The following is a 26,015-nucleotide window of genomic DNA, read 5'->3' as shown; positions in this document are numbered from 1 at the left end:
AAATCTCAGCCTATAATTGTTCTTTTTAGTGCAGTCCTCAACTTTAAATGAACTTTAAATAGGTAAACATCCACAAGCATTAGGCTACTTCATTCTCATCTATGCATTTTATTTCATCTAGTAACTCTGTACACACTGTTGAGGCTATTTGAACTTTTGTGCTTTTTCTAAGGCACTTGGAAATTTCTTAAGCAGAAGAGTAACATAGGTGTGTTTTATAAATAAATTTCTGGTGACGTTGTGGAACTAGATTTTAGAGGAAGAGGCTGGAGTCAAACAGATTGAGTTATGATGCCGTTTAGTAATCTAGATAAGAAATGAAATGTGAACTTTTATCAGTGCAGTTAAGACAAATGAGTTCAAGAGAGAGTTCTGAAATAGACTTTTAACAAGAGTTTACTTCTGATTGAATATTCCTGTAATCAATCAGAAAGGAAAAGGGATAAAGCTTGAGATTGTGCCTTAAATAACTGGTTGTTGGGAATGTCTTTGGCTATTAGTGGACATAGACGAGGAGTAGGAGATTTGGAAGAAGAGATGAGTTTGGTTTTTATGTTCTGTGTAGTTTTCATCTTATATGGCTGTTCTCCTACTCCTGTCTGACAGATATACCTGGATTTCAGTACATAAGAAGCAAGTAGTAACTATCTCATTGTTCAGTGTGCCAATCCGCTTTTTTTTTTTAATTGCCTGAAATATTTTCATATTTTGAAATTCACGGTACGGGTTCTTGAAGAGTATATGACAGTAGTTTCCTAGTTGTTTTCACTAGTAATTTAGAGGTGTGAATTAGTTGATTGAAACTAAAGAGAAGCCTTATGAGAAAAGAAACAGGGCAAACTGTGTCTGAACACAAATCTGCAGCTGATAACTCCCATTTTCAAGGATATCATACTTTGAAATTACGAGGGGTGCTTCTTCTCTCATCATTTGCTTGCCCAGACACCTGCCTTCCAGACCACTAGTTGACTACACTGTAGTATCTTCTAGCTCATCAGTTGGGAAGCATTTCTAGCAAATACCAAAGTATATATCCTGCCGTTACCATAGCTCTACTGCATTCCTTTTAGGATATTTTATTCTCCATGTCTTTCTTAAATGTATGCTGTGTTTGCCTGTTTCAGTTCTTAAAAAGTATTCACATGTGAGACTGCTTTTACCTAACATACGTGAAAGTTTTATCTTAAATGGATTCATGTTTTATAAGCCACATTTTTAAAAGAATTTAAATTTTTAAAGAATTACTTTCAAAAAAATTTTTTAAAAAGCATTTAGAGAGAATTTTAGTCTTAACAGTTCCGAATCCTAGCTGTGCTGCTCAGTTAGCTACTTGGACAAGTAACTTTGACTTTCCTTACCTTGGTGGATTCATGTGTATGTTAGGTGCAATGAAAGGAACTACTAGGATTGTTTAAAAATTAGATGGGTTAATACATGCAAAGCACTTAGAAGGGTACCTGACACATATAACTAAGTGCTAAATAAGTGTTTATTGCTATTATCTTCATCCTCATCATCACCATCTTTTAAATACAAAGAAATTATCAGCTGATTAAAGTTATTTTTTTAAAACAGCAGAATATTGTGCAATAGGTTATTTTATGATGGTAAAATAATTATTTTTCTTAAAAATGTATAGTTCATAATTTTAAAATATAAACAGATTTCATACATCAAAGATTAAGGCTTTTTTTATTATTATACTTTAAGTTTTAGGATACATGTGCACAACGTGCAGGTTTGTTTCATATGTATACATGTGCCATGTTGGTGTGCTGTACCCATTAACTCGTCATTTAGCATTAGGTATATCTCCTAATGCTATCCCTCCCCCCTCCCCCCACCCCACAACAGTCCCCAGTGTGTGATGTTCCCCTTCCTGTGTCCATCTGTTCTCATTGTTCAATTTCCACCTGTGAGTGAGAACATGCGGTGTTTGGTTTTTCGTCCTTGTGATAGTTTGCTGAGAATGATGGTTTCCAGCTTCATCCATGTCCCTACAAAGGACATGAACTTATCATTTTTTATGGCTGCATAGTATTCCATGATGTATATGTGCCACATTTTCTTAATCCAGTCTATCATTGTTGGATATTTACGTTGGTTCCAAGTCTTTGCTATTGTGAAGAGTGCCGCAATAAACATACGTGTGCATGTGTCTTAATAGCAGCATGATTTATAATCCTTGGTATATACCCAGTAATGGGATTGCTGGGTCAAATGGTATTTCTAGTTCTAGATCCCTGAGGAATCGCCACACTGACTTCCACAATGGTTGAACTAGTTTACAGTCCCACCAACAGTGTAAAAGTGTTCCTATTTCTCCCCATCCTCTCCAGCACCTGTTGTTTCCTGACTTTTTAATGATCGCCATTCTAACTGGTGTGAGATGGTATCTCATTGTGGTTTTGATTTGCATTTCTCTGATGGCCAGTGATGATGAGCATTTTTTCATGTGTCTTTTGGCTGCATAAATGTCTTCTTTTGAAAAGTGTCTGTTCATATCCTTCGCCCACTTTTTGATGGGGTTGTTTGTTTTTTTCTTGTAAATTTGTTTGAGTTCATTGTAGATTCTGGATATTAGCCCTTTGTCAGATGAGTAGGTTGCAAAAATTTTCTCCCATTCTGTAGGTTGCCTGTTCACTCTGATGGTGGTTTCTTTTGCTGTGCAGAAGCTCTTTAGTTTAATTAGATCCCATTTGTCAATTTTGGCTTTTGTTGCCATTGCTTTTGGTGTTTTAGACATGAAGTACTTGCCCATGCCTATGTCCTGAATGGTATTGCCTAGGTTTTCTTCTAGGGTTTTTATGGTTTTAGGTCTAACGTTTAAGTCTTTAATCCATCTTGAATTAATTTTTGTATAAGGTGTAAGGAAGGGATCCAGTTTCAGCTTTCTACATATGGCTAGCCAGTTTTCCCAGCACCATTTATTAAATAGGGAATCCTTTCCCCATTTCTTGTTTTTCTCAGTTTTGTCAAAGATCAGATAGTTGTAGATATGCAGCATTATTTCTGAGGGCTCTGTTCTGTTCCATTGGTCTATATCCCTGTTTTGGTACCAGTACCATGCTGTTTTGGTTACTGTAGCCTTGTAGTGTAGTTTGAAGCCAGGTAGCGTGATGCCTCCAGCTTTGTTTTTTTGGCTTAGGATCGACTTTGCAGTGCCGGCTCTTTTTTGGTTCCATATGAACTTTAAAGTAGTTTTTTCCAATTCTGTGAAGAGAGTCATTGGTAGCTTGATGGGGTTGGCATTGAATCTATAAATTACCTTGGGCAGTATGGCCATTTTCACTATATTGATTCTTCCTACCCATGAGTATGGGATGTTCTTCCATTTGTTTGTATCCTCTTTTATTTCATTGAGCAGTGGTTTGTAGTTCTCCTTGAAGAGGTCCTTCACATCCCTTGTAAGTTGGATTCCTAGGTGTTTTATTCTCTTTGAAGCAATTGTGAATGGGAGTTCACTCATGATTTGGCTCTCTGTTTGTCTGTTATTGGTGTATAAGGATGCTTGTGATTTTTACACATTGATTTTGTATCCTGAGACTTTGCTGAAGTTGCTTATCAGCTTAAGGAGATTTTGGGCTGAGATGATAGGGTTTTCTAGATATACAATCATGTCATGTGCAAACAGGGACAATTTGACTTCCTCTTTTCCTAATTGAATACCTTTATTTCCTTCTGCTGCCTGATTACCCTGGCCAGAATTTCCAACACTATGTTGAATAGGAGTGGTGAGAGAGGGCATCCCTGTCTTGTGCCAGTTTTCAAAGGGAATGCTTCCAGTTTTTGTCCATTCAGTATGATATTGGCTGTGGGTTTGTCATAGATAGTTCTTACTATTTTGAGATACGTCCCATCAGTACCTAATTTATTGAGAGTTTTTAGCATGAAGGGTTGTTGAATTTTGTCAAAGGCCTTTTCTGCATCTATTGAGATAATGATGTGGTTTTTGTCTTTGGTTCTGTTTATATGCTGGATTACGTTTATTGATTTTCATATGTTGAACCAGCCTTGCATCCCAGGGATGAAGCCCACTTGATCATGGTGGATAAGCTTTTTGATGTGTTGCTGGATTCGGTTTGCCAGTATTTTATTGAGGAGTTTTGCATCAATGTTCATCAAGGATATTGGTCTAAAATTCTCTTTTTTGGTTGTGTCTCTGCCTGGCTTTGGTATCAGGATGATGCTGGCCTCATAAAATGAGTTAGGGAGGATTCCCTCTTTTTCTGTTGACCGGAATAGTTTCAGAAGGAATGGTACCAGCTCCTCCTTGTACCTCTGGTAGAATTCAGCTGTGAATCCGTGTGGTCCTGGACTTTTTTTGGTTGGTAAGCTATTAATTATTGCCTCAATTTCAGAGCCTGTTATTGGTCTATTCAGAGATTCAACTTCTTCCTGGTTTAGTCTTGGGAGAGTGTATGTGTCAAGGAATTTATCCATTTCTTCTAGATTTTCTAGTTTATTTGCGTAGAGGTGTTTATAGTTTTCTCTGATGGTAGTTTGTATTTCTGTGGGATTGGTGGTGATATCCCCTTTGTCATTTTTTATTGTGTCTGTTTGATTCTTCTCTCTTTTCTTCTTTATTAGTCTTGCTAGCAGTCTATCAATTTTGTTGATCCTTTCAAAAAACCAGCTCCTGGATTCATTGATTTTTTGAAGGGTTTTTTGTGTCTCTATCTCCTTCAGTTCTGCTCTGATCTTAGTTATTTCTTGTCTTCTGCTAGCTTTTGAATGTGTTTGCTCTTGCTTCTCTAGTTCTTTTAATTGTGATGTTAGGGTGTCAATTTTAGATCTTTCCTGCTTTCTCTTGTGGGCATTTAGTGCTATAAATTTCCTTCTACACACTGCTTTGAATGTCTCCCAGAGATTCTGGTATGTTGTGTCTTTATTCTCGTTGGTTTCAAAGAACATCTTTTTTTCTACCTTCATTTCGTTAGGTACCCAGTAGTCATTCAGGAGCAGGTTGTGCAGTTTCCATGTAGTTGAGCGGTTTTGAGTGAGTTTCTTAATCCTGAGTTCTAGTTTGATTGCACTGTGGTCTGAGAGACAGTTTGTTATAATTTCTTTTATATTTGCTGAGGAGTGCTTTACTTCCAACTGTGTGGTCAATTTTGGAATAGGTGTGGTGTGGTGCTGAAAAGAATGTATATTCTGTTGATTTGGGGTGGAGAGTTCTGTAGATGTCTGTTAGGTCTGCTGGGTGCAGAGCTGAGTTCAGTTCCTGGATATCCTTGTTAACTTTCTGTCTCGTTGATCTGCCTAATGTTGACAGTGGAGTGTTAAAGTCTCCCATTATTATTGTGTGGGAGCCTAAGTCTCTTTGTAGGTCCCTAAGGACTTACTTTATGAATCTGGGTGCTCCTGTATTGGGTGCATATATATTTAGGTTAGTTAGTTCTTCTTGTTGAATTGATCCCTTTACCATTATGTAATGGCCTTCTTTGACTCTTTTGATCTTTGTTGGTTTAAAGTCTGTTTTATCGGAGACTAGGATTGCAACCCCTGCCTTTTTTTTGTTTTCCATTTGCTTGGTAGATCTTCCTCCATCCGTTTATTTTGAGCCTATGTGTGTCCTTGCATGTGAGATGGGTTTCCTGAATACAGCACACTGATGGGTCTTGCCTCTTTATCCAATTTGCCAGTCTGTGCCTTTTAATTGGAACATTTAGCCCATTTACATTTAAGGTTAGTAGTGTTATGTTTGAATTTGATCCTGTTATTATGATGTTAGCTGGTTATTTTGCCCATTAGTTGATGCAGTTTCTTCCTAGCCTTGATGGTCTTTACAATTTGGCATGTTTTTGCAGTGGCTGGTACCAGTTGTTCCTTTCCATGTTTAGTGCTTCCTTCAGGAGCTCTTTTAGGGCAGGCCTGGTGGTGACAAAATCTCTCAGCATTTGCTTGTCTGTAAGGTATTTTATTTCTCCTTCACTTATGAAGCTTAGTTTGGCTGGATATGAAATTCTGGGTTGAAAATTCTTTTCTTTAAGAATGTTAGATATTGGCCCCCACTCTCTTCTGGCTTGTAGAGTTTCTGCCGAGAGATCAGCTGTTAGTCTGATGGGCTTCCCTTTTTGGGTAACCTGACCTTTCTCTCTGGCTGCCCTTAACATTTTTTCCTTCATTTCAACTTTGGTGAATCTGACAATTATGTGTCTTGGAGTTGCTCTTCTCGAGGAGTATCTTTGTGGCGTTCTCTGTATTTCTGAATTTGAATGTTGGCTTGCCTTGCTAGATTTGGTTAGTTCTCCTGGATAATATCCTGCAGAGTGTTTTCCAACTTGGTTCCATTCTCTCCGTCACTTTCAGGTACACCAGTGAGATGTAGATTTGGTCTTTTCACATAGTCCCGTATTTCTTGGAGGCTTTGTTCGTTTCTTTTTATTCTTTTTTCTCTAAATTTCTCTTCACGCTTCATTTCATTCATTTCCTCTTCCATTGCTGATACCCTTTCTTCCAGTTGATCGCATCAGTTACTGAGGCTTGTGCATTCGTCACATAGTTCTCGTGCTGTGGTTTTCAGCTCCATCGGGTCCTTTAAGGACTTCTCTGCATTGGTTATTCTAGTTATCCATTAGTCTAATTTTTTTTCAAAGTTTTTAACTTCTTTGCCATTGGTTTGAACTTCCTCCTTTAGCTCGGAGTAGTTTGATCTTCTGAAGCCTTCCTCTCTCAACTCATCAAAGTCATTCTCCGTCCAGCTTTGTTCCGTTGCTGGTGAGGAGCTGCGTTCCTCTGGAGGAGGAGAGGCGTTCTGATTTTTAGTTTCCGGTTTTTCTGCTCTGTTTTTTCCCCATCTTTGTGGTTTTATCTACCTTTGGTCTTTGATGATGGTGATGTACAGATGGGTTTTTGGTGTGGATGTCCTTTCTGTTTGTTAGTTTTCCTTCTAACAGTCACAACCCTCAGCTGCAGGTCTGTTGGAGTTGACTGGAGGTCCACTCCAGACCCTGTTTGCCTGGGTATCAGCAGCAGTGGCTGCAGAACAGCGGATATTGGTGAACCGCAAATGCTGCTGCCTGATCATTCCTCTGGAAGTTTTGTCTCAGAGGAGTACCTGGCCGTGTGAGGTGTCAGTCCGCCCCTACTGGGGGGTGCCTCCCAGTTAGGCTACTTGAGGGTCAGGGACCCACTTGAGGAGGCAGTCTGCCTGTTCTCAGATCTCAAGCTGCGTGCTGGGAGAACCACTACTCTCTTCAAAACTGTCAGACAGGGACATTTAAGTCTGCAGAGGTTATTGCTGTCTTTTGTTTGTCTGTGCCCTGCCCCCAGAGGTGGAGCCTACTGAGGCACGCAGGCCTCCTTGAGCTGTGGTGGGCTCCACCCAGTTCGAGCTTCCCAGCTGCTTTGGTTACCTACTGAAGCCTGGGCAACGGCGGGCACCCCTCCCCCAGCCTCACTGTGGCCTTGCAGTTTGATCTCAGACTGCTGTGCTAGCAATCAGCGAGGCTCCATGGGCGTAGGACCCTCCGAGCCAGGTGCGGGATATAATCTCCTGGTGTGCGGTTTGTTAAGCCCGTTGGAAAAGTGTAGTATTAGGGCAGGAGTGACCCGATTTTCCAGGTGCCATCTGTCACCCCTTCCTTTGACTAGGAAAGGGAATTCCCTGACCCCTTGCGCTTCCCAGGTGAGGCGATGCCTCACCCTGCTTCGGCTCAGGCACGGTGTGCTGCACCCACTGTCCTGCACCCACTGTCCGGCACTCCCCAGTGAGATGAACCCGGTACCTCAGTTGGAAGTGCAGAAATCACCCGTCTTCTGCGTCGCTCACGCTGGGAGCTGTCGACTGGACCTGTTCCTATTCGGCCATCTTGGCTCCACCCAATTTCTCGATTAAGGCATTTTTAAAAAGTGAAGATAGTCTCTGTATGTTTAGCTTGTAAAAATTTGTTTTAAATACCTATTTATCAAGGATGATGATCTTGAATAATTTTCTGTTAAATATACTTATCTGTCAGAAACAATACCAATAAAATGTCAATAGAGACATTCGTATTTATATACACACTTATATACGTACACACATAAAACTAACAAAAATAGAAATTTCAATAGAAATTTGGTATTTTCTTCATGATTTCGTTATTAATCATCTCTTCTTCAGAAAATATAGTTCAGAAGATTATTTCATAGTTTAGGTAATAACTGGTTCAAAAGATGAAATGTTAATGTACTGCTAGTAATTATCTGTCGGTGAGATTTGGGGACTTTTTGATACATTTCTAAAATGTTTTCATTTTGAAAGATAAAATGGTAATGATAAATGCAATAGTAATCACAGAAGATGGGATTATTCAACAAACAGTGCTTTTTGAAAAACTTACAATTTTGATAAATAGGATTAAGATTAATAGATTAAGGTAAAAGTTATATATCAAGAAGGAATTCTGAAAGCAGAGACAAGGAGTTCAACCTGGTTGAATTAAAGATGTATTTTGAGAACATTTGATAATAAAGTATGAATATTAGAAAGTCATAATATATAAAGTTTATTTGGTATTTACAAAGTGCCAGAAACTACTATCACTGTACAGTTACCTTGCTATACAAATATTTCTCAATTTTCACATGAGTCCTGTGTGATATTTTTATTATCTCATTTTACCATAAGGAAATTTAGGCACAGAAGAGTTAAGTAATTTTCCCAGGATGATATGTGTTACGTAGTGTAGAGGAATGACTTTAAAAGCCTATCAGAAGAATTTCAAGTTGACACAATAAACAAAAGAGAGCCACTATTATTTCCTGAGCATATAGAGTATTTTAGGATATCTTAGGCAAAAGTGTTCAGGATGAATTGATAAGAAGTAGCTTAGGAAACAGTTTGAATAATAAAACAGCCAAATGAGAGATACTTGAGCTGGGGTTTTGGCTCTCGTGGTGATGAGTCTGAAAAACACTTGGGTTAAAATTGTTTAGTTTTAGGGATGGAATGAGAAAAAAGATTGAAGAGGTAGCCAAGGTTTCTGATTTGAGATATTTGGTCATCAACCTTATTTAATTAATTAATTTTTTGAATAGAGACAGGGTCTCACTATGTTGCCCAGGCTGGTCTCAAACTCCTGGCCTCAAGCAATCCTCTTGCTTCAGCCTCTCAAAGTGCTGTGATTACAGATGTGAGCCACCATGCCCTGCCAAATCAATATTTTTTTAAAGTTCTGGTAGTTAAGGAAATGAAGTCTTTAAAGCATTGTGGTATAGTATAAAAGTTTGGCAAAAAATAGCTTAGTTGGTTTTGAATATATTGAATTTGATGTGATGACTGTGTGCAAGTAACATGGAACACAATACGATACTAGGTTTAGTGATGCAAATTTGAGATACAAACCATGTGAATGAGTGAATTTTCCTAGGCAGTAATTATGTGGGATAAGAAAAAAGTGTGTTTTTAAGAGACTGAAAAGATACATTGTTTTAAGTAATGTTAAATTGCTAAGAATGCTAGACATACTTATTATTTCAAAGAGCAGCCCATTCCAATTCAGTGATATGTACACCCTTAAGATTTCTTCACCATCTTTCATCTTTTCCCCTCTTACCCACCATTAACTGCTAGAAATTTATTATTTTAAGGCAGGATGGTTTGAATAACCAAACATTTGTACCTAGATTTTACCTTTGTTCTTCCTTTAACCTAGGTAAGTGGTTTTCAAACTTTACTATATGGGGTCTATAAATAAAACTGTACATTCCGAGTGATTTCAGAGATTTTCAGGTTAATTTTGACGTGTGTGTGTGTGTGTGTGTGTGTGTGTGTGTGTGTGTGTGTTTTGCTTTGTATGTGAACCAGCATCCATTTATTTGTTATCCCATTTTCCAGTAAGGAAATTCAGGCACAGAATAATTAAGTAATTTTCCCAGGATGATATATGTGTTATGTGAAGGAGGGGGAACAACTTTAAAAGCTGGTCTGAAGAATTTCAAGTTGACACAATAAATAAGGTGAAGCCACTGTTACTTCCTGAGCAGATATAGTACTTTAGGTTATATAATGTTAGATGTGGTTCTTTTGAGTTGTCTGAGAGTTTAATGTGATTCTACCACCAGCCTCCTAAAAAAATTTTATTCAGTAAAAATAATCCTTAATATTGAAGCATAATTTGAGTAATTTGCCAGTGAAAATTAACTCTTTATTTCTGCAAGTCTCTCTTGGGGATGCTTTCTTTTCATATGTTCAAAACATTCTAAAATCATGTAATTCTGAAAATTGTCCCTGTTTTATTTATAAAACTACTTTGTGCTACATTCATGCTTATTCATTAGATGGTGTAATCAGAATGTATGGGCATTAGAAGCAGATTGAAAGTGCTACATAAATATATTACTAATTAACTACTTTAATAGCAGCAGGATTTAGACTCCAAACTTCAAAGCATTGATTCAAAGTGGTAGAAGATGATGGAGGATCTCTATTCACTCCCCTACACCCACCATCTTAATTCTAATGGCAAAGTAGACATTTAAAAATTTTTCCCTGGGGGCTTTCACAGTGCCTGCCCTACCTCATGAGGTCAGTTCCCAAATTAAAATTTGCTACTTTACTCAGCTGAGAGTTAGTAATAATAATCTATTGAAGCTTAAGTAGTTTTTAAACCTTTTAATAGTCACCCCTCTTACCTCCCACTGCCAAAAAAAAAAAAAAAAAAAAAAACTGTACCTGGAATTCGAAGATACAAAGTAGATGTCACCTTGAAAATTTCAAGATTTATTTAATTAATAAGCAAAATTTGAAAAGGAATAAGAACTTTTTATTTCAGAGGTGAATGGTTACTATCAGCATTTACTAACATTCCTTATGAGAACTCAGATATTAAGCATTCCAAACCATAATATGATTAACACAACATGGTAAGTGTTACGTTCACTCGTTATTATACAACTATCAGTTTGTAATGAACAACATTGCCCAGGACATTATGCCTAGCATTTAATTGAGCACTGCACAATGTGTTATGACAGGAAGCAGTTTTACGTGGATGTCTGCACAAACCTGAATTTAAAACCAGACCTGTTTTGAGCTTCAGCTTTATTGATCAGTAAAATATTTACAGTAAGCTCATGTGTTTGGAGATGACAGAGAAAGCTTTGCTACAAGATCTGTGTAAAGGGTTAATAAGGCCACTTGAGTCAATAACACATTAAAGCTCTCTGCACAGCAAATGTGTGTGTCTGTTATTTATGTATGTATGAATGATTTCTTTGTTTTTTTTTTTATTCCAGTCAAATGTTTATGAAACCTCCAAATTGCCTCGTTAAATCCTTAACCTTGGTGAAATGGTTTGGGAAAATGCAGGTCTGGGCTATAAGTTTAGCTTTTTCTTTAGTCACTACTTTAGATTTCACAGAATAACTGGAAGTGTACATGGTAATTTTATAGATCTTTTTCTTTCTGGAATCCTGTATTTCTTGGCATTAGACGTCAACTTCAGATTTTGAGAAGGAATGTATTTGCTAAGAGTAATACAGAAATGCTTGTTATGATATTTCTGTATTAATAATAAGCCATGCTCAAAATGTGGTTTCATCCAGTTTGACCATTAAGCCCTCAGCACTCAGGGACATGACTAAAGGCACTCACATGAAAGAACAGCAGTTCATAACACTGGGAATAAACAAGTGGAACAGCGGGAATCAGGCAGTGTGTTTATTGAGGTACATCTTCAGGCAGTACTGGGATTAGCAATTAGGTATTCATATGAACTCAGTTTGTGAGAGGATTCCATCAATGGCTCTTCAAATTTAAGCAGCAAAGGCCACCACTAACTCCTAAAATATAGTGATCTTAATACCAGTTTATTTGAATGGGGAAAATTTGCCACACATTTTCTTGTTTTCTTCGTCTTGTAATTTTAGAGCAGCAGGAGCATTTTAAAAGTTATACTCAGCAAGCCTGGGCAAGATGGTGAGACCCTGTCTACATGAAAAATAAAAAAACTAGCCAGGCATGGTGGTGCATACCTGTGGTCCCAGCTACTCAGGAGCCTGAGGCAGGAGGATGGCTTGAGCCCGGGAATTTGAGGCCAGCCTGGGTAACATAGCAAGACCCATGTCTCTTTAAAAAATAAAATTAAAAAGGGTATATCATAAATTCGTGTATGTTAAAACTATTCTCTAATGCAAGATATTTTTCTAAACATTTAGAAATTGAAATGTGGTCGGGCACAGTGGCTCATACCTGTAATCCCAGCAGTTTAGGGGGCTGAGGCAAAAGGATTGCTTGAAGGAAGGAGTTTGAGACCACCCTGGACAAGTGTAGTGAGACCTCGTCTCTACAAAAATAATAATAATAATAATAATAATAATAATAATAATAACAATAACAACAACTAGCCAGGTATGGTAATGAGGACCTGTAGTCCTGTCTACTCAGGAGGCAAGATCATTTGAGCCCAGGAGTTTGAAGCTGCAGTGAGCCAGGAGCTTGCTATTGTACTCCAGACTGGGAGTCTACCTCTTAAAAAAAAAATTTTTTTTGAAATGGTATTTTTTGCAAATACATTTTGTGTTATGTATATTTAAACACTCAGTTTGTTTAATATGTTAGAATTTGCATAAAATGAAGTAGATTCTCTAAAAATTCATTTGACTTAGAATTACTGGGTGTTGGTAAAATTTATCTTTATATAGAGAAATTAATTTCTGTTCTGTATATGACTTTAGATACACATACATCAGCATATGGCGTCAACTCCTATTTTCTGACATATATATCTAAGATGTGTTAGGAGTAAAGGAAATAGCATTCTAAAAGCAGTTATATGTCTGTACTTTCTTCCTTTGCTTAAACATGTGAATGGTTGTATTTACGTGTAATTTGTGTATATGTATATGTTGTCATATAAATACATGGTAAATGGTTCCAATTTCTTTCACTAATGAAAATTAGTGTTGCATGATACTTCTCTGGTTTTGGGGTTACTTGTAAATAAGTCTACGTATATAACATGTCTCGTGGATTTTGCATGCTACACTAATCTCTGTTAAATCTATCCCCTCTTTATTCAGAGCATGCTGTCAAGGTCCTTTAATTCCAATTTTACTACTGTAAGCAGTTTTCACTGTGGCAGCTCTAGGGATCTGCATGGCAGCCAGGGCAGTCTTGCCTTGAGTGTTGCAGACAGAAGAGGTTCTGGTGGGCACATTTTTCGAGTGAGTACCTACACTAGACCAATACTTTTAGCTTGTAGAAGAGAAAACCCCAAATTTTAAGTGTTTTAATGTTTCCAGGAAAAAAAATGTTTACTCTGGGTTAGAAACCTTGATTTCCTCTGAGTTCTTCCATGGCTTAGTTCTAAATCTTTCTTCAGAGCTGATAAATTCATTATCTCCTGAGTTTCTTTGGTCATAAACTAATGATGTAGTCAGCCCTTGTTTATGCAAAAAAGTGAACAATAGGAATAACTGAGAGATCTTCAAAAACTATTCTTTGTAGTATGTTTTCTCTTAATATTAAACTTTTCTATTCCTAAGGATTTTAAGGCTATGCTATATGTAATCCATAGACCTGTTACAGGAAGGAATAATTTTAACTCCAGTGACTGAGAATTGACTGAGAGAAAGCACTACCCTGAACTAATGTTAATCATAATTCACTGAGCATGATTAACTGTGAGACTGGAGAAATTGTAATAAGTGTCAGTGAAAAGACAAAGCACAAATCCTTTCTTACTCACATTTTACTAAACATTTCCTTAGTAGTGAAGAAGAAAGGTTTATGATTTTAACCAAAATTTAGTGTGGGGGATAAAAAGGCAGAGAAAGAAAGAACAACTCTGGCATGGCCCTGTTTTAAGATTTTTTTCCCGTAACAACTTGAAGTAGTAGCATGGTCTCTAGAATATTTCCTTCTGCCCCTCTCCTTCAATCCCAAAAAGACTGTTTTCTCTCTAATAACCCTGTTTTATCCCCTCCCCATAGTTTCCTTGTGAAGTATTTGCTTACTTCTGGGTCCTTTACTTCTACCTGAGCGATGGTATCCCCCATTTTAATATATCCCTGGCTTTCCTCTGGTGTTACAGAGTAGGAGCAATCTCAGGGATTCTCTTGGCTCTGGCTGTACCTGACCTAGACGTATGCTGTCCTCTGTCACCTGCCACCATGTGATTCCTATGCTGTTAAGAGTGGCAGCAGTTATGTTGAAACCTCCCAATTTTATTTATTTATTTATTCATTTATTTATTTATTTATTTTGAGGCAGAGTTTTGTTCTTGTTACCCAGGCTGGAGTGCAATGGCGCGATCTCAGCTCACTGCAACCTCCGCCTCCCGAGTTCAAGTGATTCTCCTGCCTCATCCTCCCAAGTAGCTGGGATTACAGGTGCGCACCACCACACCCGGCTAATTTTTGCATTTTTAGTAGAGACGGGGTTTCACTATGTTGGCCAGAGGTCTTGAACTCCTGACCTCAGATGATCTGCCTGCCTCAGCCTCACAAAGTGTTGGGATTACAGGCATGAGCCACCGCGCCCAGCTAGGAACCTCCCAATTTAAAAGATGAGAGAGAAGGGTGATAACTATCAGTCTCTCATTCCAAGAGTCCCTGGGGGTAAAGATCAGTGGCTTTTATTAACTCAGGGGTAATCTTTGCCATTTATAGTCACCTGGAGCAATTGTATTTTCCACATTCTTTTATAGTAACATTTTGTGATTTTTTTTTTAATTTGGAGCCTTTGAATACATTGAATTTTACTTTTACATTCATGGTGTGCTTGTTCTTTTAAAAAGTAGATAAACATAGTTATACATTCACACTTGAGTTAAAATTTCAAGCTGAGAGCTAAATTCATTAGTATGTATTCTAAAAGCACATCTCAAAAAGGGAGAAGGAAAATAAAGTATTCATTGCATAAATACACAAAATTAGATCACGTCTAAAAATTCTAAGCCATGGTTTGAACTAACTGCACATGATAGATGTGTTGCGGATATAATTTCCAAGATTAAATTCGAAATCCTTAACTCTATATGTATGCTGTAGTATGTCATAACAAAGTAGATTTTAGATTAATTTTTCAATATGATGATGTAGTTTGCATTTCTATGTTGCTAGCCGTAAACTGTTTTGAATGTAACAATAGTGCTATTTATCACAATCTGTTTTGTTTTCTAAAATATATATAGGGATGTGTTTAGAACTAAAATTGAAGTGAAAAACATATGTGTCTTGCTTCCTGGCAAATTTATAATAAGAAAATATTCAGGGGCCCTGTGCAGTGGTTCACACCTGTAATCCCAGCACTTTGGGAGGCCGAGGCAGGAGGATCACTTGAGCCCAGGAATTTGACACCAGCCAGGGCAATGTAGGGAGACCCTGCCTCTTCCCCCTCCCCGCCTCCAAAAATTAGAAAATTAGCCAGGCATGGTGACACCACAACTGTTATCCCAGCTACTCAGAAGACTGAGGTGGGAGGATTGCTTGAGTCCAGGAAGTCGAGGCTGCGGTGAGCCTTGATCACACCACTGCACTACAGCCTAGATGGCAAAGTGAGACTCCAAAAAGAAAGAAAGAAAGAAATATTCAGGGGTAATGAGATTGAGTCTATTTTTCCCCTAAAGCTATCAGCTTGGTAAACTATAATACAGGGATATTATTTGGCCTATAAAGATATTAACCAGTTAATTGGTTTTAATAGCATTTCTCCATATCAGTACTTCTGAAACTATTGAACTCATATCAATGTGGCAGAATTAAGCTAAAGCAAATTTTATATTCATTTCACACCCCAATCTTATCCCAATAAAATAAGTTTTGTAAGACTATAAGTGTATTGGTTCTGCTTATCATTAAAATTTAGGGGAAAAAAATCCCATGGGGTACTGTTCTATTGAAAGAACAGCAGTTAATTTTTTTTTTTTTTTACCAAAAATCTTTTTATAGTGCTCAACATGAGTGTGTTTTAGTTGGTCTTAAAATTTGAGACTCTAAACTTTGATTAATAACTATATTTGTTGTTCAAAGGTATTAAAAGCTAGGTATTACTGTAAGTAAAACTAAAAGGAAAAAATAACATGCAAAATTCATCTTCTACATGTGTGTATTGTACATAAGTAGATTAACAATATGTTTTCATATAAGCTTTTCATACATACAAAAATATCTTGCTATGTACCTTTGGAAGAAGTGAAAGATACTAATTGATGGCAGTAATGATGGAGTGTTTGATTTGGGTCTTCATCTTTGCACTATTTGGCAATATTTTTTCCTAATCTTCTCTCAAGTGTCATCCTCTTGGTTTCACATCTTAAAGAACATTATTTGTTTACTTTTTATTTCCTGCTCATTAGAAGCATCCCCAGACATCCAGTTCAGGAGATCCTTGTCAAGATGGTATATTCATTTCAGGACAGCAGAACTACTCATCAGCCACACTTAGTCACAAAGATGTTCCTCCAGACAGCTTGATGAAAGTGGGTGCTCGGGAAAACAAAATGTAGTATCTGTGAGCTTTCTATATTTTGCAGCTTTTGGACTAGATATTATATGTGCTTTAGATGAAAATACTTTTTTGAGGGCTTTACCCCCTTTATTAGTAAGGATTTTTTAAATATCAGAAATACAAAATAGAATTTGACCCAGTCTACTATTTCTCAGTTCATTCCATGATTTTTCTACCCTGGAGAATTATTTTATTTTTGCATTTAGATTTCTGTTATATAGTACCACCTATTTATTTTTTCATTTGAATCAAGGCCTTTTTGGTATTCCTGATAGTAAAACTATTTGGAGAACTGAAAGTGAACTTGTGTTAAACTCTTCATTCTAGGATCTTTTACTATTACTAAAGTCAAATGTAATTACTTCAAGTGATAATTAGAAATCATCTTGAAAGACTTTTGTATATGGTAGAATAGATGATGGTTGTGTTTTTAGTACTTTTGTTGCAATTATCTATGTATGGCCAGTGCCAGACAGATAATTTTTTACTATCCTCCCTCAACTATTTTTTCTTATTTTCTTAACTGATTCCATGCCTCTAGTATGACCAGATATAATTATGAAGCATAGTTATTTATTACATAAAACTTCTATGTTGCTCTTCAGAGTAGCTACCTGGTCATCTAATATATAAGTTCATAAGTCATCTAATACTTAAGTTCATCTAATATGTAAGTTCTTAAGTTTCTATTATTTTACCCTCTTTTAATTGAGCTTTGTCATCCGGTTTTTTCTCATTACATATATTTTGTGGCTTAGGGTTACTGAGTTTAATACTTTCTAATTTCCTGAGCCATCTGCTAATTGTAGCTTAATATATTCCATGTGTATGTTTAACACTGATGTAGGCAAGACCAAATATTTGGTGTCAGGGAGTCTTAAGGTCAGTAGTAATTGTCACCTGGATTTTACCCAGGAGAAAGATACTGAATTTACATGTAGGAATAAATGGTATAAACGTAGAGAAAATCATGGGCTATCTGCAGAATTGTATGTAAGTAATAAAGCAACAGCAGAACCAGTTAATTACTCATGGGCAAATCAGTTGCATTAAATCTACAGTGATCAAGTAATAAACAGGTTTTTTTTCTCCAGAAATGTAGGGCTAATATAGCCCTTCATTTTCCTTCTCTCCAACCAATATAAGATTTGTCAGTAACATCCTTGTGTCCTATCACAGAATACCCATGTGTGTTCCTAGACTTCAGAATTTAACTAAGTTCTCAAGTATAACACAGTTTAACAGTGAAATAGAATGCCTTTTTTAAAAATACAAATCTGTACCAAAGCTAAACTACTTTATATCTTTCAGCAAGGTTCACCAAGAAAAGCATGCAGTTCTGAAAGTGTTGCCATATCTTTCTGCAAACTTTTCTACTTTGGGTTAATTTAGGGAACTGTACCTCAACTATTTCCCTCATAGTTTTCCCATAATTTCCTTGTCGATGAGATTTTCTGTCTGTTAATAACCAACAAGGAAATTATAAGTTAATAGCTGAACCATATTTTTCTACACAAAAATCTTTTTATATGCAAATATTTGTAATATGACTGTAACCTCTTTTTTGTTGTTGTTTAGAGATGGAGTCTCGCTCTGTCACCCAGGCTGGGGTGCAGTGGCATGCTCATAGCTCACTGCAGCCTTAAACTACTGGGCTCAAATGATCCTCCTACTTGAGCCTCCCAAGGAGCTGGGACTACAGGTGGGCACCACCATGCCCAGCTAATTTTTTTTTTTTTTTTTAGAGATGGGGTCTTGCTGTTTTGCCCAGGCTGATCTTGAACTCCTGGCCTGAAGCAATCCTCCTGTATAGGCCTCCCAAAATGCTGGGATCATAGGCATGAGCTACTGCACCCTGCCTCTTATTTTTAAGATAGATTCCTCATGCTAACAGAATAAGCTATTAGCCACATTTCTACAAAGGTGATTTTAAGTCAGGTTTATTCTCTAAAAATGAGAGGCATTAAAACAAAGATAGTTCTCTAACAACAACAAACTAATAATTTAAATTTTTTTTGCTGTTTGCTTTATGAATAGGGTAGTGTCAACATTTAATTTTTATGGCTAATAGTCTATGGAATTAATAATATTAAGAGATTATAAACGTTGCTAACATACACACAAGGAATAAATCAGTTTTCTACATAGATAGCTGAATTGACTTGTTAATTTTGGAAAAGAAGGAATAAAAGCAGAAAAATAAATTTGGAAAGAATTTTACCACAAAATTAGTTTTTTTCTGAAGAAAAACGTCAGCAAATGTACCTTTTGTGTATGTGTGTTTGATTTAGTATGGGAAAAGATACGCATCTCATAGACTGGCTTAAATTTTAAAATTTTGGTATACTATGTGCCATTTTAACATTTGGTTATTATAAGATAGATACATCTAAGAAAATACAAATGTAGCTCACAAAAAAGCAAGTAATTTAAAATGTAGATATGATGTACTTCCATTTGAAAGCTTTAAAAAGTGAGTGTAACAACAAGCACTCAGGAAACTTTAGAATTAAGACATTAATAGCTTATTTCTTTTAAGTTTTAAAATTATAGAAAAATAGTAAGTGGCATGATATTGTTTGACTTAATTAGAATGTGAAAACTCTAGTGCTTTTGTAATGCTCCAAGAAGAAATCCAAATATTTGAAATAAGACATTATTATTGGTCATTTTAAGATACTTCATGTTTTTCTTAGATGCCTTTGAGTAATGGACAGATGGGCCAGCCTCTCAGGCCTCAGGCAAATTATAGTCAAATACATCACCCCCCTCAGGCATCTGTGGCAAGGCATCCCTCTAGAGAACAACTAATTGATTACTTGATGCTGAAAGTGGCCCACCAGCCTCCATATACACAGCCCCATTGTTCTCCTAGACAAGGCCATGAACTGGCAAAACAAGAGGTAAGAATAATCAAGACTATTTGAAATATGGGACTAAGCTTTTTATGTATTTTTATAGGTTACTTAATTATCAGTAAATCCATATAGAATATTAACGTAGTTATTACCATTTAAAGTTTTATTTTTATGTTACGTTTATAAGGCGTTAAACTTGGTAATTTTTATTTGACTTTGTGATCATGTAACATAGGATTTAGTATTTTGGGCATGATTTATTTATTCTGATACAGTTTCTTTACCAAAACTGGTTGATACTACAGTAGTCAGACATTCCTTAAGAATATAAATAGGAGACCATTAAGCTGAAATTGTTCTGTGACACTTAAAATCTTAATTCCTTAGATTTTGAAATTTGACTACAGACTTCAAACTACTTTGAGTATTTAATCTTAAAAAGTACTTTAAAAGTCAGTTAAATAATAACTATTGATAGTTATTAATAAAATGATAATATTAGAAAGGTAGAGATCAAATGCTTTATTCATTTTGGTTGTGTCTCTGGTGAAAGGGAGTGTTTTATAACACAGTTTTAATTCTTGCATCTTTTTTTTTAGCTTGGTTATAAAAACTCTTAATTGGTCATGTTTTAAAATCCCAACTCCTTTGAAGCCTTTAAACAGATTTGATAAATAAAGAGTTAGTATCATAAAACCACCAGTGGATCTTTTAGATATCTTATGAAACAAGCCACTAAACAGAGATACTGTGTAATTTAGATGTCCCACAAGTGGAAACTGATAATAATATACATGTTTTGTGTTTATGTACTATGTCATATAAATTCTGTGATGTCTAAAAAGTAAAACAGGGTCAATATTAATTGATTCCTTATCCTCATAAGACAAGCAATAAAATTAGGAGCTATGCTTTATATAATCCCAGCTCTGCCTTTAACTCACTAACTCATTAACATAATATTCTATGTTGTATTTCACTTCATCTGACCAAATATTTATTTTTGATGAATTCTTATGTTTATGTTTGCTTGGACTTAACCAATCAGTATTTAAATATGGATGTTGTTGCATTATAACTTTTTCTGAAATAGTAAGTTTCCTTTATTTTCATATTAACTCAGATTCGAGTGAGGGTTGAAAAGGATCCAGAACTTGGATTTAGCATATCAGGTGGTGTCGGGGGTAGAGGAAACCCATTCAGACCTGACGATGATGTAAGTTTTCTTTGTATATTCTTGAAACAGCTATAAAGTTTTATTTACCGATTGAATACTTAAATGTAAGTGAAAATCTAATAGATGTTTATGTAAATCTAGGTAGACATCACCTGGATTCCCCACTCTATTGCTTACCTTTTTGTTTTGTAATTTGATCAGTTCAAGTTAAAACAATTTAACCAAAAACTATGAATGTTTATGATATAATGAAGTGATTTTTAACTTTCTTATTGCTTTTTCACACATCTATAAAAGTAATTTTATTACTCTCAAGAGAAATCACTAAAGTCAGAATTACTAGAGGTAAAAATAACTAGTTCGTTACAGTGTTACTCAGAGAAGTCAGGGAGAAAACTTGTACCATGATTCAAATATTTGCATGGTGTGGAGGAAAAATTGCTCCTTGGTACTCTGTTATTTATACATACTGTTTTTAGTTAAATAATTTTTTTTGTTGTTAAAGGGTATATTTGTAACAAGGGTACAACCTGAAGGACCAGCATCAAAATTACTGCAGCCAGGTGATAAAATTATTCAGGTAATTAAAATAAATCTTTTTTTTTTTTTTCATTTTATAACACTCTAATGTTTTCACAGTTTAAAATGTTTTCACTTTAACTTTGAAAATCGTGGGTGGGAGGCTGAGGCAGGAGAATGGCGTGAACCCGGGAGGCGGCGCTGGCAGTGAGCCGAGACCGCGCCACTGTGCTCCAGCCTGGGCGACAGAGCGAGACTCTGTCTCAAAAAAAAAAAAAAAAAAAAAAAAAGTTTGATACATCATAGGATTTTGTTTAAGCTCAGGAATGTTAATTTTTACTAATTTGAGGGGGATTAGAGTACCACTTCTTGGATGTGGGCTATTGTCCTTTCAGAAATGGAGAAGAAAAATTTTAAATCTGAGAAACTCGTTTTTTCCTGTCCCCTCCTTTTCTTTGTTCATTCAGCTACTCATTTTACCTAAACACTTACAGTCTTAGAAGGAAGACAAGCCTAGGACACAAGTATAGCTCTCATTTTCTACCCCTACTGTCACCGTTCTTAGTTGAGAACTAAAGAACTTAAAAAATAACCCTCAAACCAAAAAAAAAAAAAAGGAGAGAGAGACATTAATGTCTAATAGCTGAAAGTACAGATTCTGAAAGCCAGACTGCCTGAGTTTAAATTCTGGTCCCAACACTTTCTAAAAATAAAATTAATTAAAAAAAATTTTTTTTGAATAATTGTAAGCTTAGAAAAAAGCCACAAAAATACTACAACAAACACCAGTATTACATCAATTGGTCACCAGTCGTTCATAATTTGCTACATTGTCTTTATCATTTATTCTCCTCTTTCTTCTCCTTTTCTCCCTCCCTCCCTCTACACACACACACACACACACACACAGTCACACTCACTCATACACTCATACAGTTATACACATTTATTTTTCTGAACCATTTGGGTTTCAATTTGTGACTGAGCAAGTTACTTTGCCTCTCCATGCCTGGGCTTTCTCTTCTCTAAAATAAGATAGTGAAAGAATCTTTTTTGAGCATTATGAGAATCAAAGGATCTAATTCATATTACACACTTAGAATTGTGTGTTTGGTACACAGTAGAACCTCAGTAAATATTAAGCTTAATTGTAAGAAATATGGTGGTCTTGATGTGATGGCTCCAAGACAATGGGAAGAGTAGCCCTTGCCCCCTGCTACGCTACACTTTGGTCACCTCAGATGCACATTAGCATTATACGACACCATGTCTGACATTATTTCTTAAGTAGGTGATTTCTTTTTTTTTTTTTTTTTTTTTTTTTTTGAGACGGAGTCTCGCTCTGTCGCCCAGGCTGGAGTGCAGTGGCGCGATCTCGGCTCACTGCAAGCTCCGCCTCCCGGGTTCACGCCATTCTCCTGCCTCAGTTAAGTAGGTGATTTCTAACATTGGGCTGCTACATAAGAATTGGCTGAGAAGTTGGACAAAATACACATTTTTAGACCCCATCTTCAGAGACTTTATTCCTTGGTTTGGGTAGGGCCTGTGAATCTGTATGTTATTTTAAGTTGCCAAAGTGATTCTTATTTTCTTCCAAGTTTGTGAACTACTTGGCAGAAATGCAAATAAATAACTATAAAATGTTTTTCCTAAAAGCATTTTTCCTCTTTCTTCTAGGCTAATGGCTACAGTTTTATAAATATTGAACATGGACAAGCAGTGTCCTTGCTAAAAACTTTCCAGAATACAGTTGAACTCATCATTGTACGAGAAGTTTCCTCATAAGCACTGTGGACAAAAAAAGCGGGGAAGACAGCAAGATTTATTGGAAGATACTTACAGGGGAAATTAATATTTTGACTATTTTTATATATAAAGAAGAACTCAAAAAATTATGTTCAAATTTGTACATTAATGAAGTAATGGAACTTGTGGTTAGAGGGAAAGAACCACTGTACAGAATATAAAGGAGACTGTTGAATTCATACCATATAAAACTTGTTAGGTTTTTAAACATAGCAATCAAGGCTACAAAAACAAACCTGTGTTGTTTTTGTATAGATTGTAGGTTTATTTTTGGATTTCATATACATGACTGAACTGTGTGCAAGGCAATAGTTAGCCTTGATTTTAGCCCAGAGACAGATGGCAGAGCTATCTCTCTCATAGCTTTTATGCCCTTATTTTTATTCAACTGGTATTAATGTTTTTCTCCTGAAACTACTTTTTTTGATGTGGGCAAGAGATTTGAAGTGTTGGCTTTTGCTATGTGCATATTGAATTGAAGAGTGAGTAGGTGAAGGTGGTGCTGGTGGGTTCACTTTCCAAGGCCAGACTAAAACAGTTATTTTCTATAAAAATCTGGAAGTAAAGAATGGGGATGGGGGGAGCTATGTGGTAGTATGTTTTTATTAGGAGAATAATGCAATAAAATAGGTAATGTCTTTTTTATAAAGCAAAAAAGACAATAATTGCATTTATGAGCTCGGCAGGATCTGTTCTTGTCATGGCCATTGACTATACATTTGCTTCTGGTGATTCAGTTTTTAATTTTTTAGTCACAGGAAATTTTTAACTCTACTGTAGATGCATGTCCATGCATTTTCTGTGTTATGGAAATCCGCTGATTTTTTTTTTTTCAAATGGTGGTACTTGCAATCTGTTTTATAATTAGTGCTCCATTTAAATCTAATTTATAATTTTTATTTTAAGCAGCAAATGAAACAAAAATGGCCAGTTTTAAGATTGTGTTGCCTGTAACACAAAATGTTAAGAAGGTTTAGGAAAGCCTCTTGATTTTTGTTTGGCCTTGCATTGCCTTGGTAAAGTAAAAGGAAACAGTACACTTGGAGCTAGGAAACCAAAGCAAGCTTTGTGAAACTGGCACAGCGATAGAGAATTGCTGTGGAGAGTTGTAGAGCAAAGGGATGGGTCCTTGAGGCCTGCCAGTGTGTAAAGGTGTTCAAATAAAGGGCTGTTTCTACAGGTAACATTAAATGTGAACTCAACACTTCCAGAGTCTTTAAAGGGTTTCTATGTGTATCAGTGTAATAGTGTTTTACCACCAACTGCCTTTCTTTGTTCCTAGTTACTGTAACAAATATTTGATGATAGAGGTTTATTAATTTTGTTTATCCAGACCATTAATTTTATTTGTTTTTGTTCTATGTAATCAAATAAAATTTGAGTAACATGTAATGGTAAGGATTAATGCATGGTTATTTGGACCAGAAAAAAGTGCCATAGAAGACCAATAACTGTTTAGTTGAGGCTAGTCTGGAACCTTTCATTAGAGCAATATTTGGTTATTGCACTTCATTTTTATTTACTAAGAAATGCAATTTGGGAATTTTTAATCTGTTATGCTTTGTTTATCAACCTTGATTTTAATTAAGACTTTTATAAGACTAGCTTAAAACACCAACCAACATTATTTTTGCAAAAGTGAGTTGGACTCACTTTCCATTCTTGCTAGTCAGAGTAAGTAGGCAGCACTTTTAAAAATATGTGAACTCAAATATTGCACTTCTTTCAAGATGTTATCAATTGGTTATTGTACTGTATAGTTTTAATAATTTTGATTGAAACCCTTTAACAACTCTTTGTAAATTTTAACTCATTTTAGTTGATTTTCAGTACTATTTACATAGGAATTGATTTTTATGGATATAGTAGAAGAAATGTGCTGTATTTTGATAAAATTCACTTATTGTATGTGTGTTGTAATCTAAAAAAAAAAAAAAGAATGACAAACAGCTTCTTTAAGACAAGTCTCGGTGTTCCCTTTATTCTTAGTTTGTTTTTAAATATTAATTTTGGCATTCTAAAATAGTTAACATTTCTTTTATTGATTTCAGATTTTCACAGGCACATTCTACTTTGAATCAGAAATATATTTAATAAGTATAATTGTGAAGTTTTCAACTACTTTACCTTGAACCACATATACCGATTATAATTTTGGAAAAGGAATTAAGCCTCACGGAACAATGGATCTTCAGCAAACCTTAACTTCATTGTCTGCACATTACATTGAAGTATTATAAATGCAACAGATGTTATATGCACTGGTATTTTATCCTACTCTAGTTAGTTAAAATTTTATAGTATTCTTGCAACACATAAAGTTGCTTAAGAAACTTTACCAAGAGGAGTATTATAGCCAAGTTTTCTTTGAAAGTATTGGAAAACTAAAATTAAATGACAAGGACTTTGAATTAGAATTTTGCTGTAATAATTAAGTTTCAAAATTTGAATAAAATAATTAAATTTTTTGAGGAAGTGGAGAAGACATTTTTAGTTTATATATTGTCGAGTAAATTGTAGTTAAGGCCTATACCCATAACTAACTTTAGTAAGTATTATATAGCAATTCACCAAAACCACAACTGTCTTTTAGTGATTTTGTCTTTAAGAGTAATTTCTTACTCTAACCAGTAAAAAAATTATACTGATCAGAGTAATTTATACGGCATACAATAGTTGATACAATCTAAAGATTTATGCTAATTAAGGAATTATCACTTCATCTGAATCAATGAAATTCTAAAATTCCCTACATATTTATTTTGTAAATATTCTTCTGACCTCTTTGGACTGGATATGAAGATATATATATATATATATATATATATATATATATATATATACACACTTAATTCTTTTAAACACAAAACTTGCCATAGGCAGAACCAAACTTTTAAGTATTAATTTGCTGCACTTAAAAAATCCCATTAGCAGCTATGTAATATTTTTATCAACCAACATTTATTCATTCCAAATTTTTGTATATATCTAGATGAAGTAACACATAGAGGATAGATAACAAACTAATGATGTTTAAACTGGTTTATTTACAAAATTCGGGGTTAGAGAAATTCTCATGAAAAATACACAATTTTTTTTTAGCATTAAAACCCTGTATATCTAGGTGTGGAAGAAGTGTAGTTTATCTCAAATTATTATTATTTACTTCTAAAGGAGCCATTAAGATGGGAAATGTTTCTCTGATGGAGATTGACGT

At 35.6% G+C, this 26,015-nt stretch overlaps 1 protein-coding gene across 17 annotated transcripts in view; it reads left to right on the top strand.

The window, feature by feature from the left end:
* ERBIN (erbb2 interacting protein) overlaps window positions 1-24,757 on the top strand; it is a 151,270-nt gene extending 126,513 nt beyond the window's left edge. For 8 of the 17 annotated variants that reach the window (XM_009449074.5, XM_009449077.5, XM_009449076.5 and 5 more), the window contains 6 exons: window positions 13,009-13,152; window positions 16,287-16,409; window positions 19,135-19,341; window positions 20,420-20,512; window positions 20,979-21,053; window positions 22,670-24,757. In XM_009449074.5, coding sequence (XP_009447349.3) covers window positions 13,009-13,152; window positions 16,287-16,409; window positions 19,135-19,341; window positions 20,420-20,512; window positions 20,979-21,053; window positions 22,670-22,777 — 750 coding nt within the window. In that variant the 3' untranslated portion in view covers window positions 22,778-24,757. The remainder of the gene's footprint in view (window positions 1-13,008; window positions 13,153-16,286; window positions 16,410-19,134; window positions 19,342-20,419; window positions 20,513-20,978; window positions 21,054-22,669) is intronic. The other 9 variants (XM_001162804.5, XM_009449078.4, XM_063811169.1 and 6 more) reach the window with 4 other exon arrangements.
* The last annotated feature ends 1,258 nt before the right edge of the window (window positions 24,758-26,015 follow it).

The sequence above is a fragment of the Pan troglodytes genome, chromosome 4 (assembly GCF_028858775.2).
Source record: "Pan troglodytes isolate AG18354 chromosome 4, NHGRI_mPanTro3-v2.0_pri, whole genome shotgun sequence".
In the NCBI taxonomy this organism is placed as follows: Eukaryota; Metazoa; Chordata; class Mammalia; order Primates; family Hominidae; genus Pan; species Pan troglodytes.
This window is presented reverse-complemented; position numbering and strand designations above follow the sequence as displayed.